General features: G+C 40.6%; 2 protein-coding genes across 7 annotated transcripts in view; one reads left to right on the forward strand and one right to left on the reverse strand.

The window, feature by feature from the left end:
* The window catches only part of GTF3C1 (general transcription factor IIIC subunit 1), a 40,354-nt gene extending 37,433 nt beyond the window's left edge, over window positions 1–2,921 (reverse strand). The window contains exons 1-4 of one of the 2 annotated variants that reach the window (XM_075767764.1): window positions 2,665–2,921; window positions 1,774–1,983; window positions 1,423–1,599; window positions 164–307 (exon numbers count right to left, since the gene is read on the reverse strand). In XM_075767764.1, coding sequence (XP_075623879.1) covers window positions 164–307; window positions 1,423–1,599; window positions 1,774–1,983; window positions 2,665–2,885 — 752 coding nt within the window. In that variant the 5' untranslated portion in view covers window positions 2,886–2,921. The remainder of the gene's footprint in view (window positions 1–163; window positions 308–1,422; window positions 1,600–1,773; window positions 1,984–2,664) is intronic. The other variant, XM_075767765.1, reaches the window with a different exon arrangement.
* A 12-nt stretch (window positions 2,922–2,933) lies between these two features.
* The window catches only part of KATNIP (katanin interacting protein), a 62,129-nt gene continuing 45,998 nt past the window's right edge, over window positions 2,934–19,064 (forward strand). For 2 of the 5 annotated variants that reach the window (XM_075767766.1, XM_075767770.1), the window contains exons 1-7: window positions 2,974–3,230; window positions 3,849–3,925; window positions 5,859–6,028; window positions 10,430–10,512; window positions 13,793–13,927; window positions 15,995–16,256; window positions 17,549–17,701. In XM_075767766.1, the coding sequence (XP_075623881.1) occupies window positions 3,864–3,925; window positions 5,859–6,028; window positions 10,430–10,512; window positions 13,793–13,927; window positions 15,995–16,256; window positions 17,549–17,701 (865 nt within the window). In that variant the 5' untranslated portion in view covers window positions 2,974–3,230; window positions 3,849–3,863. Of the gene's footprint in view, window positions 3,231–3,321; window positions 3,409–3,848; window positions 3,926–5,858; window positions 6,029–10,429; window positions 10,513–13,792; window positions 13,928–15,994; window positions 16,257–17,548; window positions 17,702–19,064 lie in introns of those variants that run through there. The other 3 variants (XM_075767767.1, XM_075767768.1, XM_075767769.1) reach the window with 3 other exon arrangements.

Here is a 19,064-nt window from a genome sequence, read left to right on the forward strand (position 1 = left end):
AAGTAAGCTTTAAACTGTCCAGCATCTGGAAGAGGAGTTAATAAACCAAGAAGAGTTAATACCAGGAAACTTTGATGGTTCTGTGACAATAGAGCAAAGTTTCGTCATAGTAAAAGGTCACAGTCTACCCAGGAGATCTTTAAAACATCTGCATGGCACATACCTATCAACATGAAAGCGAGTCAGAAGTAGAAGAATTGAGTGTTGCTGTGCTCCACTTGGTAGTCTGATGACATGGGACTGCATAGTTATGAGACCGTTCCTGTCCAATACTCTTCGATGATAATGAATTTTTCCAGCATCCACTCTAAAGAAAAGATGACGACATATCTATAGGCATGGGAACTTCTGCAAATAAATTCTAATTATCCAGTATCCCAAAACATTTTACCTAAATTAACATATGTTGCTAAGACCATAAATAATTTTCAAAGTGATAATCTCAAAATTAGGAAGTGTCAAGATTGAGATAACCAGTGAAACTGATTTTCATCCCAATTAAACAGAGAGAAATACCTCTGATCTTAAGCTACAGTCTCTATGCCCAATCACAGTGTCAGGACATGGTTTGAGGAGACAGCTGAACCAGCACCGTACCCCCCCATGCCCTCAGTCTCCTTCCTCTCTTTCTAACTCTTGGCTACAGGACAATCACTGCCCTCCTTAGGATGGCTCTGGTATTCATCTCACTCCTTGGTGAGCTGACTCGGGCCACTGAACTGGCAGAAAAGTATCGACAACAGATTTCCCTCCCGCCCCCGTCATCTTAGTTACCTAAAAGAGCTTCCAGGATGGCAAAACCCAATGCCAGTGTGATTTGCAAGCCACATAGGCTTCATCTCCCAGAAGCAGTGAATCCTTAACAGCAATGCTAATAGCCTCCAAGACTGCAGTACAAAACTAGAGTTCTGTAGGAGGCTGCGTGAGGCTCCTCCATCAACAAATAGAGTCTGGTTTGGGTACTGGTAACTCGGGCTCCCATCTACGTCTATAGAGTAAGATGTCACACGGGGCAAATACCAGGCATCTGAGAATCTCTTCAGAACTTGGGCAGGATAACATGCTTACTCAGCAGTTTAGAAAAGGAAATTAAAATCATCTTTCCCTCTCAAATGTGAAGAAAAATTGATTTAGAGAAAGCAAGAACTTCCACAGATTAGAAATCTGTGCATTGACCACACAGACAATCTCTGGTTCCATGAAAAAAATCTCAGGAAGTAAAATGAATTCAGGGAAGAGACCAGTATACTTCTAGCAATATAAGCTCCAAGAACCAGGTGCCCCTGGTAGTAAGGCTGAGATTCTACTAATACAGACATAAGATTAAATCAAGGTGCAGGAATACTTAAGTGGACAGAACCTTGCAAGTAAACAGTGGAAATTTAGCTTTGATTTAATTCATATAGCAAGATACAAACTTACTTGAAAGCCCCACTGTGAAGGTCCCTCTGAAGCTCTCCTTGCCACCTAGCGCGGCCTAAACGCTCCAATATACAGTAGGAGAAGTCAGGGAGTTTTAAGTCAGGGTCCCCCTCCCAGCCTATTAGAGCTCTGTAACGCTGGGCTTGGGAAGCAACAATGACGAGCTGCTCTCCCCATCTATGACACAGAAAGGAAAGTAATAAGAGTATTATTAGATCCATAAAAATAGTGAGATCAATCACTTTCCTCCTCACAAACACCATTCTTGATATAATCTGCATAAACTGAGTGAAAGAACTAAATTTTAAAAGTTAAAAATCTTTCAGAGCCAGGTATAAGGATTTCACTCACTTTTCAACAGCTTCTGTGTAAGTATAACACGGCTGCAAATCCTTCCTCCTTATTTGATCAGTGATATCTACTCTCTCTTTAAAATACTGACAGGAACCTTGTATGCCATCTTTATTATCCAAAATCATGTGGACAGGATAAATATCATCTGAAGAAACTGGATCTCTTTTGGTTTCCAGTATTCCTGTTTCAAGGTCTATTTCTTCGTAACTGAAATAAAAGCAGAGAGCCAACATTTAACCAAGCAAGGGGAACTGGGAACTGAAATACAAAATGGCCACAAACAACACTGTTACCTCTAGCAAATATCTTGGGAAAAAAATAAACTCTTTTGAAACCTCTAAACTGGAAAAACACAAAGAGCAGAGTTGTGCTGCTTGAGTACACCTTATCAGCATGAGAAGTACGTGAGGCAGGAGGAGGGGAATACATTATTTGATCTTTAAAAATTCGAGGGTATTTAAGTAGTGGGAATAAAAGAAACGTATATAAATATTAGTTTACAGAAAACAATGGCACATCAACCCTGACGACCTGGGACGTAGAAATTCTGCTTGTACCTAAGTGGTATCAGTCATTAGAATGGAAATCTAGGCAAGACTCCTATACAGGAGCTCCAAAACCTCACTCTGCCTCGCCTGCCGCCAAACAGCTACTTGAGCGTTCTTTCAGCAAACCCGGAACGCTTCCCGAGAAGGGGCAGAGGCGGCGGCGGCGGCAGCACCGGGGCGGCTGGAGAACCAGGCCCGAGTCAGCCCCGGCAGAGCAGCGAGCCTTCCCCGAGCTCCCGGGGAAGGAACGGGAGAGCGCGGCGGCCTGCGGAAGGGGACGGCTGGGGACGGCTGGGCTCGGCGGGGCGGGGAGCGCCGTTCCCGCCGGAGCTGCCCTCACCGGTCGTGCAGGCGGAGCGGCGGGCGCGCCCGCGGCAACAGGTAGAAGCTGATGTCGGGCCGGGCGCTGAGCGCGGCCCAGAGGAGCTGCTGCGTGGCGGGCTCCAGCGGCAGCGGGAAGGGCGGCGTGCGGGCGCCCAGGCGGTGCCACAGCGCGGCCGGCGTGATGCCGTCCAGCCCCTCCAGGGCCACCTCGTCCAGCAGCGCCCATAGCGCCTCCATCCCCCGCCGCCGCTTCCGGGCACGGGCCGGCGCGCCGGAAGTGAGGTCGCCACCCGCGACGGTAACCAAGGAAACGCACAAACAGGGCGGCGGCGGCGGCGCGGCCTGGCTCGGCCTTTTCTCGCTGTGGTGCCCGCCGAGCCGCTGTGGGGGCTCCGCTGGGTGGGGGCTCTGCCCCCGAACTCAGCCCGCTGCCTGCCGGCGTAGCGGAGGCAAAGTAGCGGGGGGTCGGGCCCGAGGCCCTGCTCTGTCGTTCGGGAGAGCTGTTAGTTCAGCCCCGACGCCGTGTTACCTCAGCGAGGGCGCGGGAAGGGGCAGTATTTTAGCAGAGATATTCTGCAGTCGGTAAGAGACAAACTACGGGGTTTCTTTTTTTTTGGTACAGAACTAAATTAAATGTTTCGGTGGCAAATTTAAACCTCTGAGTGTATAACAGGGCACCCTACCACAACTTGCAGCAGCGACTCTGGGATAGATGGTGGGAATTGCTGGAAAAGTTCATATTTTGTGAAAGGCAAGCAAGGTAAAATCCTTAATTAAACACTTTAAATGTATATGGTCTCTACAGTGAGTAAATTCTAGAATTAACTGACTTCACGAGCAGTAGCAATTCAGGAAAATCATCTTAGAGTTGGCCTTTGGGTGTGGCCCTTTCAGCTTGTGCCCCAGAATTGACTTGCTTTTCAGTCCTTGGATTATAAACTCATTTAGGCATATGCCTTCCATTTTTAGTATCTCTAGGCTCTTCAAAAGATTGTGAAGGGTTCTGAAAAATAAGTAAAACAAGTAATGTTTCCCCTGTTCTTCAGGAATGTTATTTACTACTCCAACAGTGTTACGCTATACTGAAGGAAAAACTTTTTTCAGTTTATAGCATTCTTGTCTACTGAGGGTGCAAACCCAGTAATACTCTGTGCTAAGGCATTTCTCCACTTCAGTGGGACAATTACATTCTCATTTCAGCTTTGTATTAAGGACATGGTGACTGACTTTGATGAAAAACATGATGAATACTTAATATCCCTTCAGCAGAGAAACCGGTAAGATACAGAATCATTACCACCATTGAGTACATAATATCTGTTGTATACTAATATAGTATCTAATATCAGAAGTTGTGAATATTAGTTTAAAAACTTGGGGTTTAACCTTATGATGCAAAGTCTGACTTGCTGTGTCTTAAAGCATTCAGGTGATTCTCTTTTCTTCCCTTTGTTTGCAAAGTACATCAAAGTTCTTATTTCTAGAGGAGATCACAATATTCAGCAGATTTTAAAATATAGATAAATGTATTAATAAAATAGTTATTGTTTCCATGGTTTACAGTGAAGATTTTTGTTTATAGAGCAAGAGATTCTAGTGTCAGAAGTAACTGGGAGGTCACACTGTGAGGACGTTGTTATGAGGCAAGGATTTTATGTTGTGAGAAATACAGAAAATTGCATGCAACACTTGCTGAAGTTAAATGTGCAAAGTCAAGTTCCGCTAAGGTGGGAGATAAGGACATCTAGGTTGCTTCTGCGAACTTCAGTATCTTGCAGACAAGTTTTAAACACTTCTTTTTACCTTTGTTCATATGAACCTTCCTTGAGTCATCGTACCCTGGATAGATGAATTTCATAGGTTAACTCAGAGGGGTGTACAGAACTTTCTTGCTGGATTCCCTCCTTTACCACAGGTTTTTTTACTCAAATCCTATAACAAACTTGAATTGTTTGGTGAAAAGTCAAAAAAAACCTACAAAAGCCTCAGCTGTGTTAGAAAAATAGCTGATTTTGGTAATCATGGCTTTGTTTGGTATGTAGTCTCTCAAAGCAGTTTTAAGAAAGGATAAAACCAAATGATTTAATCATTGAAGCAACTTGCATCCTTATTATCACAGGTCTGAATCTGAATTTTGGTGGGGACAAATGCCACTTAATTACAAGTGGGTGGCAACCATACCTTGCAGAAGAGGCGTGCTGGAGACATTTGTGTATTGGGCATATCCAACAGTTTTGGATAGCAGGAGCTGTGGAGTAGCCCGTGTGGGAGCAGGCCAGGGACTGCCCTGGGCTAGTCACAGGCGGTTCCTGCTGGATCCAAAACTAACAGAAACAGCCCATCGTGTACCAAAACATCAGCCAGTCAGAGCAGCCTGGGGTGGATTTAAGAGAGAGGAGGCTGCAGGGGGTGAGGTACTGCCATGGAGGACTGCTGGGCACACAGCTGGACACGCACCCTTGGGAAAAGGTGACTCATGTTACAACGGATACACACACCACTGGGGGACTTGCCTGTGGGTTGACCCCCCCTGGAGTCAGAGGGAAGGGAGGAAGCAGCATGCAGGGCCAGGTGGAAATTGTCACCCGTGTGGCCCCAACCTCATAGCCTGCACGTCACCTCACCAGAGGAATTAGGATGGACTGAGTATAACCCATGGTGCAAGGAGGGAAGATGAGACTTGGAAGAGGGAGGGTAGGCCTTTCACTGCAGTTGAGCCTGGGGAAGGGTGGGGTTTTTTAATATTATTTTAACCAGACTTTAAGTTTCTGGTATCTCTAACTGCAGTATTGATTGGGGGATTTTCCTCTCAAGTTTCAAAACACAAATAATCTTTTTCTTTCTCATTTTTTTTCTTGAAAAGAGTTCAACTATTCCTAAGCTTTTTTAAATTCCAAGTAAAACTCTTAAAAATTCTCAAGAAAGGTTAAATATACTAAATACCAAACGGAAAAAATAATGTGAAATATGAAACAACAGAGAAAAAAAATCTCAGAAGGAAGAGGCTCGATCAAACTTCACGTGTCACAGCGCGTGGGTACTCATACAAGCATTACAGAACAGGAACAGGTCCTGGAAACTATATTCTGAAATTGTTACTTGAACTATGAACATATTTTTTAGCTTTGTGACATGTTTTTGTATTTAATGCTAATCTCACCATCTGTATATGCACTCTGGAAGGATAAATTACTATCCTTTCTACTTCAGGCTACTGAGACGTTTAAAAAGAAAGGATCCTATACAAATCAAGCTGGAGCAGTTAGAACAAGGATTTTCTCTGTACCTGAATGGAGCTAATTCAGAGCTGAGACATTACCGCAGAAAAATCAACTCCCATGGCTACCTTAAAAATGAGACAAAGACCACCAGGACAAATGGTGAGATACATGACAGTTTTACGGAGGTTGCAGTCTAGAACTATTTTAAACATTTACATGTTACCTGTCCATGAGGTTACTGGTCAGGCTGTGATAAAGAGGCCATAAAGCAGCATTTGAGCTTGGTGAAATGAAATTCCATGGGACTCTTTCATCAGACTGCTTAAGCTGGTCGTATGTAAGAAACGAACTCTGCAACACCCTATCGGTTTCTCAGTTGATCCCTAACTAATTCCAAAGTTTAATTTCCTTTGCTTCTGCATTTGTTAAACAGTTATAACTAAAACTAGAAGATTATAAATGTATATAAGTTGCCAGTGTAAAAATAATTGTATGCCTTTGATACATAACAATGTTTGTAGACTTTAAGATCTGATGGACTGCAATGTTACCTGGTCTGGTTATCTAAGTCTGGTGTCCTGTAGACAAATGACATTTGATGACATAGACTATAATCAAATTATATCCAGTAATAGCTGCATTAAGCTCATAAATTATGTTTAAGCTATAATAGTTGTCTTAAAAAGATGGCTAATCTGTATTTAGATATTTGAAGTAAAGTAAATCTACCATTTTCTGCCAGTGGTTACCTGGCTTTATTTAAATATGTGCATTTTATTTCCAATTTAAGTCTGTCAGTCATAGAGAGCAATGTAGTGATAGGAATAATTTTGCATGTATGAAGGTATAAAGCGTGAGCTTGCTGGCCTTCTAATCTATTTAGCAGAATGTAAATAAAGTTGATTTTGCTAAATCCCTGTGTAAAGCAGTTTACCAACCTTAGTCTGTTATCCTCATGCTTGCTACAACCTGTCTCTTAGGTTCATCTTTTTAATCTGTTGCTGTGTAGGTAGTGTCTGCTCAAGCTTTATTTTCACTTTAAAATGAAAACAGAGTTTTAAAAGTTATTTAATATGATAATTTATTATGATTGAAAGTTTATTAATCTCAACAATACTGGAAACTAACTTTTCTTTCAGTAACTGTTCTAACCATGACTCTAACCTTGATCTCTTTTCCTTTGTTTTCCTGCTGCACTGGGTGCATACTATTTGTTTTCAAGTTCAAGTGTGTTCAGGCTTAGTTGTCTGCTATATAGTTCCTTGCAGGTTATACAGGATGGTGATGGGGAATCTGTATGAAAGTAAAAACTTGTGTGCAATGGTGCAAAAAAGTTCATGTTCTTGAATATTGGAAAAAAGAAGGAAGTTGTGTGTTCTGAAATACCTTTAGGTAGCTAAAGAGGGTGTAAAACAACATCTTTGACTTTTTAGTCCAAAAATTGTGCAGGGATATTGTGTCAGCAGCTGTAACAGAACTCTGTCAAGAGAAATTTCCTCTTAAAGTTCTACTGTGCAGCTCTCATCTCTAAGCTTAACCCAAGTCATTTGTTTTTATGGTTCCTTAATGCCATTTGATTCAGTTCAGGTGGGATACTTAGCTTGAATTTGGGACCTTTAAAGACTTCAGTGGCAGTCTCTGTTCCTTTCCTCAGCTTAGAGACAGTATCATTATCTCTGCAGAAGAGGACTCAGTGTTTTGCTGTTTCTTAGCTATCCAATGTTGTTATTTTAAACATGTGTAGCTGCAGTGAAAGATACCAACTAAATCATCATCCTGTCATTTTTCTTTTTCCATTTGATTTAGAGTCCAGAGTAGGAGTCATTGGCGATCTGTATGAACTTCTTGCCTGGGGTAGTACCTGAGCAATTTTGTAGTCTGTTTCATTTCTAGGCATTTCTTCTCAATGACTGAATATGATTTTACTTACAGAAATGATTTCTAGCTGAGATACAGCACTGAATTGCCTTCCCCATGGATCTACCATGAGAGTTATTGCATCATTTGTTACTTCTGAAGCATCCATCTATAGGATTAGCCTTCACTGAAAAATTAGGAATATCTGATACTTGATAATACAGAATGGGCACAAATCCCTCTTTGTGGTTCCTGAAAGTGTCATCATAAACTGATTTGTCTGGACTATTTTCTTTGTCTGTGTTCCCTAGGAGTAATTAATGATAATAGTGATTGATAGACTTTTTACACTTAGGTTTGGTAAATGAATTAAAGTAAATGATGGTCTTATAAGGTAGCGAAGGTGGTCTCTAGGTATACTGTCATTTCTTTGGCTGTATAACCCAGGCATATTTTCACAACCATGTATGTACTTTCAGTGAATGTCAGTGTGGTCACAAAGACGTTGCTTAAGGGTGGCATGGGGTTTCCTTTGATTATGACTAATATTTTGATGATGTACTACTCAGTCCTTGGCTGCTAGAAAAGGCACTGTCAGCTCAAGTCTCCAAGGGAATGACACCGGCGGACCTATTTTGTGTGTGGAAACAGGTAGTGGTTGGTATTTACATCCCATTCATCCCATGAGAAGGATGTTTTTTTTCTAAAGTAATATTTGTGGCACAGATGAGCAGCTCAGCTGCATCAACTTCTGCCTGGGATTTGAACTACTGTTTTTCCTGGTTTAGAGAGACCTGGTCACATGAATCCATCACAAAATAAACAGTTCTGAGAACCCATTACTCAGCAGTGGTAGCATGAGTCCAACTCTGTCCCTTTTTCCTACTTATGTTTGTAGCACACATGAGTGGCCTTCTGGGCCTTTGCTTAGAAGAGATTGATTGCTTAGGAAGTGAAAGATGCTTCCAGTTCTGTCCCAAAGCACTGACTGAATCAGACCATGCTTCTAGCATTGTAATCTCAGGACAGTTCACCCTCAGTGCCGGAAGATCCCCATAATAATCAGTACCAATGCTAATGACCGCAAAGTATTTCTGGAGTTACTTAGGAATAGCCTAATGGAGTAGCAGGAGCTCTAGTTGGAAGGGCTGTCTTGCCAAACAAGGTATATAATATCTTGTTTCTTCCTTGGAGCAGTCCATTCCTTTTCCCCTCTGTTCTAAGTCCTGTTTCAGGCCTAAGAGACAGATACTTTGTGCTGAAGCAATAGAACAATATCTTGTTGTTCTTGCTCTGTAATTATATGATCACTCTAAATTGACATAAGCATACACTGTTCCCCCAAGAATGGTCCTACGTTGTGCCTTTTCTCTCCTATTTGCTTGTACCAGCGTTTGTGCAATCACATGGTGAACCAGATTGCACAAGTGACTATAATTAAAAGTAATCTTTCTTTTATATTTTTCCTTAGTTAAAACTTGCCCATATCAATTCTCTGAACAGTTCACTGCACAGGTGCATGTAGGGTTGTCCAACCCAAAAAAAGAAAATGTGGTATTGAGAGTTGTAATGAGCAACCTGATCTAATTTTGAAGTAAGCCGTGCTTTGAAGGGAAAGTTGGAGGAGGCAACCTCCAGAGGTTCTTTCCAAACTAAATCTTTCTGTGGTTCTATGACCTTTGTAGGACAACTGCTTCTTTTATTGGTAGTGCCAGTTTCTGCTGGCTTAGGATGACCATTAAATTATGGCTTAAAGAAAAAAGATTTTGCATCAGCTATTTTTCACCACTGAGAAGAAATGGAAGCTGTAAATCTGTCTTGGACATAGGAAATGAGACGCCTTTATTTAGGATGCTGTTGAGAGTGTTAGTGATGTCCTTGCTCCATTGAGGATACTGATGTGACCTGTGAGATGTTTGTGTCTCTGTCTCAATCAATGCATCTTCTCAAATATCCATTGTTCCACTGTAAGTTGGGACCATTTCCAGCACAGGAACCCTTAGTTCTGCTTGACCATGCACAGAATTTTTGCAAAAGTCCTGGAACCAACTCTTCCTTGCCTTAGAAATGAAGGAAGATAATTTTGTCCTTCATTTATGACTTGTACATGAAGAATCCTTCTCTGCACAGCATGTTAAATACCTAATACACTCTGTTTAATCTGTCAGTACCTTATGTTTCCTAAGTTTGAAAGCAAATACACACAATTCCTTTGTAAATCTGGCATATCGCCTGTGGTTCACCAGGACCCTGTCTATCAGGGTCTGCCTTCACCAGTATGGGTTCTGGCTCAGTTAGATTCCTAAGGCAGCTTACTGGCTACCCAGCTAGGAGTAAGAATGATGTGCACTCCTATTCTAGAACATACTTCTATACTTTCATATCAATGAATGTGGGGCTTCACTTGCTGTTAGGCTAATGTATCTTTAAACAATTTATTCTCTTGAATACACATGACGATGACTGTTGTCGAAGAGGTTCAAAACTCCTGCTGCTAGTACACAACTAGCCAGTATCTGAAGTGGAATGCCTTTTCAGTTGTTGATATCATTCACATGTCAAAGACTTACTCTTCTGTGCTCATCTGGGGAAAAAAAGGAGGAAAAAAAAAAAGAATGTTAACTAAGGTGAATATTGTCAAATACTGTATTTCTATATTTCTATTTTCTGTCTTCTAATTCTTGTCTCTATGTTCTGAAAAAGCAGCCCAGTTAGAAGAGAGTGAGTTGCAAGAACGCAGCACAAAGACTGCACCAAGCAAAATACAACGTAGAGGTTGGCTTCAGGTAAGAAACAGTTGGAAAGAATGCATCTTTGAACTAATTCTTAGATTGTATATAATTTTAGGGGAAATTGGTTGCAGCTAGTAGATAGTGGGCAGTTGGGACTCTCATAGAATCTGAGTCTTGGTTTGGTCTGGCTACTGAGTGACAATGTGAAATGATACCCTGACCGGTTTTGTGTCTACTTTGAAGCCTAAAGAGGCAAATCTCATTGAAAGGGTCTGGTTTCCCTGACATCCATCACAGAAACTTTTGTAGCCTTGACATGACTGGCTCCATCTGTCCTCCAGCAGAATAGCTGTTGCTTGACATCTCTGATGGCAAGCCTAGAGAGCTTATCTAGTGCAGAAAATGGAGAATCTCATTTTGGAGATACATCCCTGCCTGACACTGCTGTTTCTCACCCTGCAGTAGTATTAAGGGATACGGAGATGTAATTTGCATAGCTTGAGTTGAATTTCTGACAAATTCTTGTACATCAGAAGAGAGGAAAATGCATATAGATTAAAAACACCCTGCCTATAAGAAATTTGGAGCCGTTAGCTGCATAGTTGTTGGTTCACTGGAGAAACCTCGATGGTCTTTTTTTGTTTTGGCCTAAAGAGGCATCTGACTTAATCTGCCAAGGAGTATGACTTAATTAACAGAACAAATGTGGATTCTGAGACGTCACCCAAATAATTATCCTATTTGATTAGCGATGGCCCTGGCTGCATGTCCAGTCCATGCTTGAGTGACTGGGGATCAGGGGTCTGTGTCACTGCAGGTCAAGTGTTCGTGTCATGCAGGTTTTCTTTCAGCAAATATTGCACATTCAAGTTTTAAGGCTGCATTACTGCTTAGTTGAATTCATTTTATCAGCTGCTATATCTCTCAGTAGATCACTGCTTACATACTGGCCTGTCAGAACTTATTTCCTCAATTTGCCAAATGTATGGCTAGTCATAACCTACGCCATTCTCACCACAAGAGCCAAGTGAAGAAGGAGGTATGTCTTCTGACTGGATTGGAAAGTTAGCCAAATATAGGTATCTATACTGAAAACTAGCTACTACTTGAGACTAACTTAGAATGATACCTTAAGTCTTTTATCCAATTGGATGGGAGGATAGCAGAGTTATAGTATCTTAATGAACAACTGGAATTATTTCACTAAGGAAATGTGCAACCACTGATTAAGATGCAGGTTATGCCAGACAGCAGTTTACTTTCCCAGTAATTTTCCCTGTGGGTTTTTTGGATAGCTAGAGGACCTAGCAATTTATGTTCAAAGCTGTCGAACTTAGGCTGTGCTAAGGTATGCTGTGAGGCAGGAAGATAGACTTACTGAAAGAACACATTCTGTCAAAAGCTAGGCTGCCTTAGGATCTTCTGTTTGGGACGTCTCTGCTCCTGGCACTTACAAAACAGCAGAGGAGTGTACGAACACCAGATAACTAAGTTTAATATCATTGCACAGACTTCTGGATCACATATTACCTTTAATGAAACAGTCCTCTTCCCATCACTCACTTATGAAACTTCTCCCTATATGGAATATTTCTGCACAGGAGTTCAAAAGCAGGGGAAAAAGGTTACTTACAGATAACTTTGTTCCTTGAGAGAGGTATATGCACTTCCTGCCTTCTCTTTTGTCATGTTTTGGAGTATTGAAATTCTGTGGTGTGGAAGGATGAATTCCTCAAATCTACCCCTCTTTAGCCATGCTTGAGTAACTGACAGTGTGCATACTTTGATTGCATCCTAATTATGAAGTAAAACAAATTAATTTGAACCAGTTTCACAGCCATGTCTGACATTTACAAAAGCAAAGAAATTTTTGTGCTAGAATGTTTATGGCATAACATTTCCCCCTCATTATATTATACACAAGAGTAATACATCTTCAAAAAATTGCAATTACTTCAAGTAGTCATTTTCATACATAGACATTACAGAATCACAGAATTATTGTGGTTGAAGAGGAACTCTTGAGAGCATGTAGTCCAATCCCTGTGCTCAAGCAGGGTCAGCTGGAGCAGGTTACCCAGGACCACATCCAGTTGGGTTTTTAATATCTCTGTGGGCGGAGACTCCACAACCTCTCCAGGAAACCTGTTCCAGTGTTTGATCACCCTCTCGATAAATGTTTTACTTCTGTTCAGATGGAATTTCGTGTTGGCTTTTTTTCTTTTTTTGTTTTAATTTGTGTTCATTGCCTCTTGTCCTGTCAGTGAGCAGATACCTGGCAGGTATTTATACACATTGTTGAGATCCCCCAGAGCCTTCTCTTCCCCAGGCTGATGAGTCCCAGCTCTCTCAGCATCTCCAGCAGAGCACCTTTGCTTGTTGTCTGCTCAATCCTGTGTGCGCTCTAGAAATCTCCTAGATTGCTTGAGCCCTGCTGTGTTGTCTTTCCAGCAGATACCAGGTTTTTAAAGTACCCCATGAGGACAAGGGTTTTTGAACTTGTGGATTCTTCCAGTTTTTTGAGGAATGCCTCATCTACTTCTTCCTGATCAGGGTGTCCTGTAGCAGATACCCACTACAGCAGCACCCATGCTGGTCTGCCTGCTAATCTTGACTCAGAAGCTCTTGACTGGCTCCTGACCTGTTCCTTGCATTCATTCTATATATTCCAGCTCTGTCTCACATAAAGGATGACAATTTCTTCCCACCTTCTCAGCCTGTCTTTCTTAAAGAGCCTGTGCCTGTATCCATCCAGCGCAGCACTCCAGTCTTGTGAGCTATCCCACCGTATCCCTGTGATCCCAATGAGGTCATAACCCTGTAACCGGATACAAGCTTCTAACTCCTCCTGTTTGTTCCCCATATGTTTGTGTAGATGCATTTCAGAGAGGCACCCAAGCGTACTGATTCCCAGAAGAAGCTTGAGAGCTTTTGGCATAAGTTCATTCCACCAGCACTTCTTTACATGCCTCAGTTTGAGTGATTGCACTTCAGCTATTTTGTTGATTGTTGTGTCCCTACTCCTGTTGTTTTTTACTTACCTGGTGAGGTGATGAGGTGAACCCCGATGGACTTTGGTGCCAAACGCATGATGTGTGCTGGGCCTGACCCACTCTGGGGATAGCAGCAGCGAGTGGGGAGTTTGGCTGGGGCAGTTAAACCCTAATGTGGGAGCCCAAAGGTGAGCTCAGAGAGGACAGAAACCTTCCACGGAACAGAGGGGGGAAAAAGGTAGCTTGATCTAGATATTGTTATGTAAAATGTCATGATTATTCTTTTTGTACTGCTGATAGCACAAAGGATGTCTAATTTCTTTGAATGCTTCTTTTAACAGAAAACTGTGGAGATTAAAACAGAAAGGGGAGCTAAACTCTGCATTAAACCTCCTCATGAGTACTCTGAGGATTTTGAACCTTATGAAAGCTTGAGCGTGGAGACAAATGGTGATGATCCTCTCGGCTACTCCCAGGTACAATTGGCAGTTGCCTTCTATTGTTCATGGTAGTGTCAATGGAAATGTGAACAGGCCCAGGGCATCAGTCTTGACTAAAGCACGCAAGCCCAGTATATAGTGTTTCTTTCACTAGATGATTTTGCATTGGTGAGATGTAACATAAAGAAGGAAAAAATGAAAAGAAAAAGTAAAACTGCTTTGAAAACCTCATCTCAGTCAACAACGCTGTAACATGTTAAGTCCTAATTTAAAGAGCTAGAATGTTGTCTCTGTTGCATAGAAACAAGGTATTTCATGCAAGGAGACTCTTTCAGTTCACTTAGTGGTCGTCCACATGGACGTCACTCTTGGTTATCAGGCTAGAGAAAGCTTAAATAACAGCTTTTTGTGGGTTTAGGTTAGTTTTTGAATAATTGTGCTAAAATTGTTTCATCTCATTGTTTTACCTAATGGAAGTCAGAGTAAAGTTCTTAAAGTATTATAGTCAATACAGTTACTTTCCATCAAGGGTAGTTATTGTTTTGGCTCCATTGTTTGACAGTTCAGCCTTCCATTTGGTTACTAACTGCTGTTTGTTTTACCACACTTCAAAAATGTCCTGTTCTTAAAAAAAAAAAAAAAAAAATTAACAAAAATTTATGAATGTTTTTCTGCCTAGCCAATTAATGAGATCAATAAAGCTTTTCTGGGTATTGGAGTAGTGTCTATATGTGAACTGTCTACAGATCTTACCCCTGACATCAGACAAACTTCCCAAGCATATTTTCCTAGCTTGCGTCTTTCTACCTTTCCTGTATTGCTTTTGAGCTTATGATTTATTTATTTTTTTCTCTACAAACCACTAACTTGTTTACAGTGATGGATATTTATAATCATTTATGGGTAAGTAGTAAGCTAATAGTTTTAAACCAAACCCCCATTTTTCTTTGTATTCCAGATGGAAATAATTTTGGTTTTCCTGAAGCTATAATGTGTTTACTTGAATGTCCTGTTACAATGCAGATGTCATGAGGTTTCAAACTAAAAGAAAGCTTGTACAGTTCCCTGTCCAATAGCTAGAAATATTAGTCTTGACTGTCATAAAAACTTGATCAATATCAAGCCTCAGGTTGCTTATAGACCCTCTTTTGAACCTAAGTTTGCCTGCTCTTTGTAATATGTTTCTGTCAACATGGATTTCCTAACAAGTGTCATCTGTAGGAGAAAAGCAGCTTGAATCTTTCGTTGCAAACTGAATGTAAGCTGTCACAGTTCATTTGTACCTAAGATAGCTTCGTGTTTTCATTATACTAATACAATTTGCTTACCTATACTTATCTCAAAACTCTAATACCAACAAAGTAGGAAAAAATGCATTTAAGATATGCAAGGTCTTTTCCTTTTACATTCATAAAAACGAAGGGCTCTCCAGCATCATCTGTGCTGTTTGTGCCATATACTGAGAGGGGCAGGGTGTTTTTTTCAAGAGTAAATTTCAAAATAGATTAATTTTTGCATAAAATCCTGTTACAGAGTGTCCAATTAAAAAAACTGGACTCTTAGTCCATTAGACCAGAAGTCTTTTCTACTGTTTTTTTGAAGTATAGATGTGTACATGAGAGGACTATTATCATCTATCCAATTCCTAAGCAAGAAGTTTCTATTACATTAGCTTTGTAGTTTTGCGAAGGCATTTGGAAAATCTGGGTTGCAGCTAGTCTTCAAATAGCAAGCCAAAAGGTAGGGTAATCCAAGTGTGTGAAACTGGAAAAATATATGCCCTTGCCCTCTTCATTACTTGCCTCCTGTTTATAACCTATTCCTAAAAATTGCTTTTGTACCTAAAAATTCCTTGACCTACAGAATTTTCCTGCAAGGATTCTGATGAGGAAGAACAAAGGAGTTGTAGGATGATTTTTCTTTAGAGGTACTCATCAGAAGAGTGAAGACATGGCACAGAAATGTGAATATTTTTAGCTGCATCATGGCTCTCAGTTCATGAGAATATTTTTCTCTCTCCTAGGGGAGGAAGGGGCAGCCACGTTGGTTTCTTTTAAGATACATGTTTAAGCTTTTCTGACAAATCTGTTTGAATTGTACCAGAAATTGAGAAGAAGCTTGCAACTCAGTATAGAAGAGAAAAGGATGGAAGAAAGCTCTCTTAGCGATGATTATGACTCTGTTGAAGAGGATGTGTTTTCAGAACCATCTCCCACTGAGGAAGCAATTACAAGCTTTGGAGGCCTTCAGTTGCACGGCAGTAGATCACTGCAGAAAGAAGCTTCTGAACAACAGGATACTGGGAGATGCTCTGGCCTTGATTCTGGTGCCCTTACTGTGTTGGAGTTCAACCAGGATCAAAGTAGTAAGTCTCTGTGTATTATGTACTGCTACAGTACTGTACTAATTCTTTGAGATCATTACTGTTAAGGGAATTGCTGCTGGCTGTTAATGGTTACTCCATACTCTCTTGAATTTTCGTGCTCTTCAGCAAGCCTGTTGTTTTAATATCCTGATTTGGGAGACTTGCAGCCTCTTACTATTACATTAAGAAATTTTTTGCAAAGACAAAGATACAGCCCTAGTTAACCCACTTGCATCACCAGGCCTAGACACTTGAATGAAGATTGTCTCAGACTGTGAGATTTCTCAAGAGATTATTATTTTTTAATATATTTTTAAATTGTTTTTGCAGTAACCTAGGCACCGACATCTTCCCAGTCTCAACTTCCTCCTTTTCACATCCTGGGTGCTGGATGCCTGTCGTCATAGCATGTGTTATTCATCCCTGATGAGAGATTTATTAATTCAAGAAAACATCTGTCTGTCTATGAGCCACTTTTTGTCAGGTCTTCTCCTTTGGAGACTCAGTGTCTAAACCCAAAACCAGTCACTATGTCTCAAAGATGTTTAGCTTGTTAAAGGTAGAGAGTTCAGGCAGAAACCAGACCTTGACCTACATTCAGTATTTCTCAAAATTCCATCCCCACTCATTTCAGGTACATTCACTGGTTTTGTTTTTTTGGTGTTGGGTTTTTTTTTCTTCATTTTTTTCTTTTCCTTATCTATAGTTAATTCCTTAAGAGGAACAATCTTTGAACAGATTGAGTAAAGGAGTGTTCCTCTCATTATCACAGAGGTGAGTGGAGTGTGAATGGGGAGATGTGGCAGAAGAAGAGATAGGAACAAGGAATGGAGCAGCAGTGAGGACATGATCTTTGGGAGAGTACATGATTTATTTTTTTTTTCCAGAGAGAAGTTTCAAAGCTGTGATGCAACAGTAGGAAATCCTCCCCCCCCACTTTGACACTTATAAATAAGACAACATTTTAGTCCGTATTTTGAGAATTTATTTTGATATAACTGTGTTAATATGGGGACTCAGGATTTTTTTTTTTTTTTTTGCTTTTCTTGACAGTAATACAGGTACATATATCTAGTATGGATGAGATATATTGGTACCTTATAATGATATATTTTATTTTGTTTCACAAAGTATCAGCGAAAGGGAGGGGAGGATGGAGGTTATCACTTTACCTGTGCTGTCATAATTAATGTGGTAAAATTGTAGCAGTTAAGATCCAGTAAGTTTTCCCTCGCTGGCTGCTCCTAAATATCTCTGAAGTTGATTATTTCTGTTCCTTTATTATCTTGCAGAAGTGAAGCCACTACGAGTTCTCTCGGCAAAAAGAAAAGATAATGCTGAAATGTACATTCCTGTCAGACCAATCGTGGTAAAAAATAAAATCACTCGGCCACTCTCTGCTGAGTTCTTGCAGCAGGAAAAAAGACATGAAAAAATTTGTTCTAGTAAGAAATACAAATATATAATGTCAATAAGTAGAGTTTTCATGCTTTTTTCCCTCTGGCTCAGATGTAATTTCAGCACACATCTGTCAATATGTGCATTTTCTTAACTGCTGTTCTTTTTTTTTTTTTGTGTGTGGATTTTTTGTTGTTAGTTTCAGCACCTCAAGTGTTTTGACTTAAGTAAAAATGTGAGAATGTCCAGAGCCCGTGTACTTTTGTGTTCTGCTACGTCTTTGCTACCTTCCTTCTCTTTTTGCTTCCACAGCTTAAGACTCTTTCCTCTCCCTTTCAGTCCTTGTGCTTGCTCTGTGTTTCCCACTTTGCTCATGGAGATCTGGTCCCTATGGTATTAAAAGTGTGTCTTCTCAAAATTGACACTTTTGTGGAAGATTTTAACACAATGCATTTATAGCAATAAAGGCACAGTTTTCCACAGCACAGCAAAACTAGCTCTGCTGCTGATTTGGACTGTACTTGGATTACACCTTGAGCACTACAGATCGGTCTCTAGTGCTGGGTAGATATGCCAGTATCTAGTACCATACTGGAAAATGTTTTTCCTGGACGGGAGAAGACCATTTTGAAGGCACTACTGCTTATTCTAGAATGCTGCTAAGGTGGTGTCTTTACCTGGACTAAAAACACCCAAACCAATCCCCAAATCTCTAGGGGCTGAAATCATGGCCACAGTCCTTGATTGAACAAGTCTGATGAACTTGAGTTTCGAAAGGTCTGAGATAAAGTTTTCAGACTTACCATACTCTATAGTTAAGACACTTTTTTCAAAAAAGCAAAAGCCAGATGTGTCCCAAGAAAGCAATAAAGCTAGTGGTTTTGAAAAGTCAAAATACTAGTTTCTTAATTGGCAGAAACCAAATTGAGGAAGAGAAGCTAATTCTTTTTGGCTTCAGAATAAATCCTCTTTGTAGCTTCTGAGACCCTCACTCACCATCTGTCTGAGCAGATGCTTGCTTTGACCATTTTCCAAAGATGTGTATAGCATTTCCTCAGGTTATAACAGTGCTTGTTAGAACTGTTTCTGTCCAACTATCACTTTAAATCCTTGAATCAATTTAATTTCACAGGGATGGTATAGTATAGAAAAATAAAAAGGACTTTATTCTGTCTTGTATTTGCAGAGATGACTAATGCTTGCTGAAAGTTGTTATGAGTGAAGATGGTATATGGCTTAGAGTGTGAATGCACGCAAAGCTCAATTCAATTTTAACTTTCTGTCTTTTCAAAGTAGACTTTGTGTTACTAACATCCACTGCCATTTTACTCTCCTGCTTAGTAAACCTCTCTGCAGCATTATGAACACGCTTGCATATCAGCCTATTCAATATTTTCACTTGATCCTGTC

This window comes from Balearica regulorum, chromosome 15, assembly GCF_011004875.1.
Source record: "Balearica regulorum gibbericeps isolate bBalReg1 chromosome 15, bBalReg1.pri, whole genome shotgun sequence".
Lineage (NCBI taxonomy): Eukaryota > Metazoa > Chordata > Aves > Gruiformes > Gruidae > Balearica > Balearica regulorum.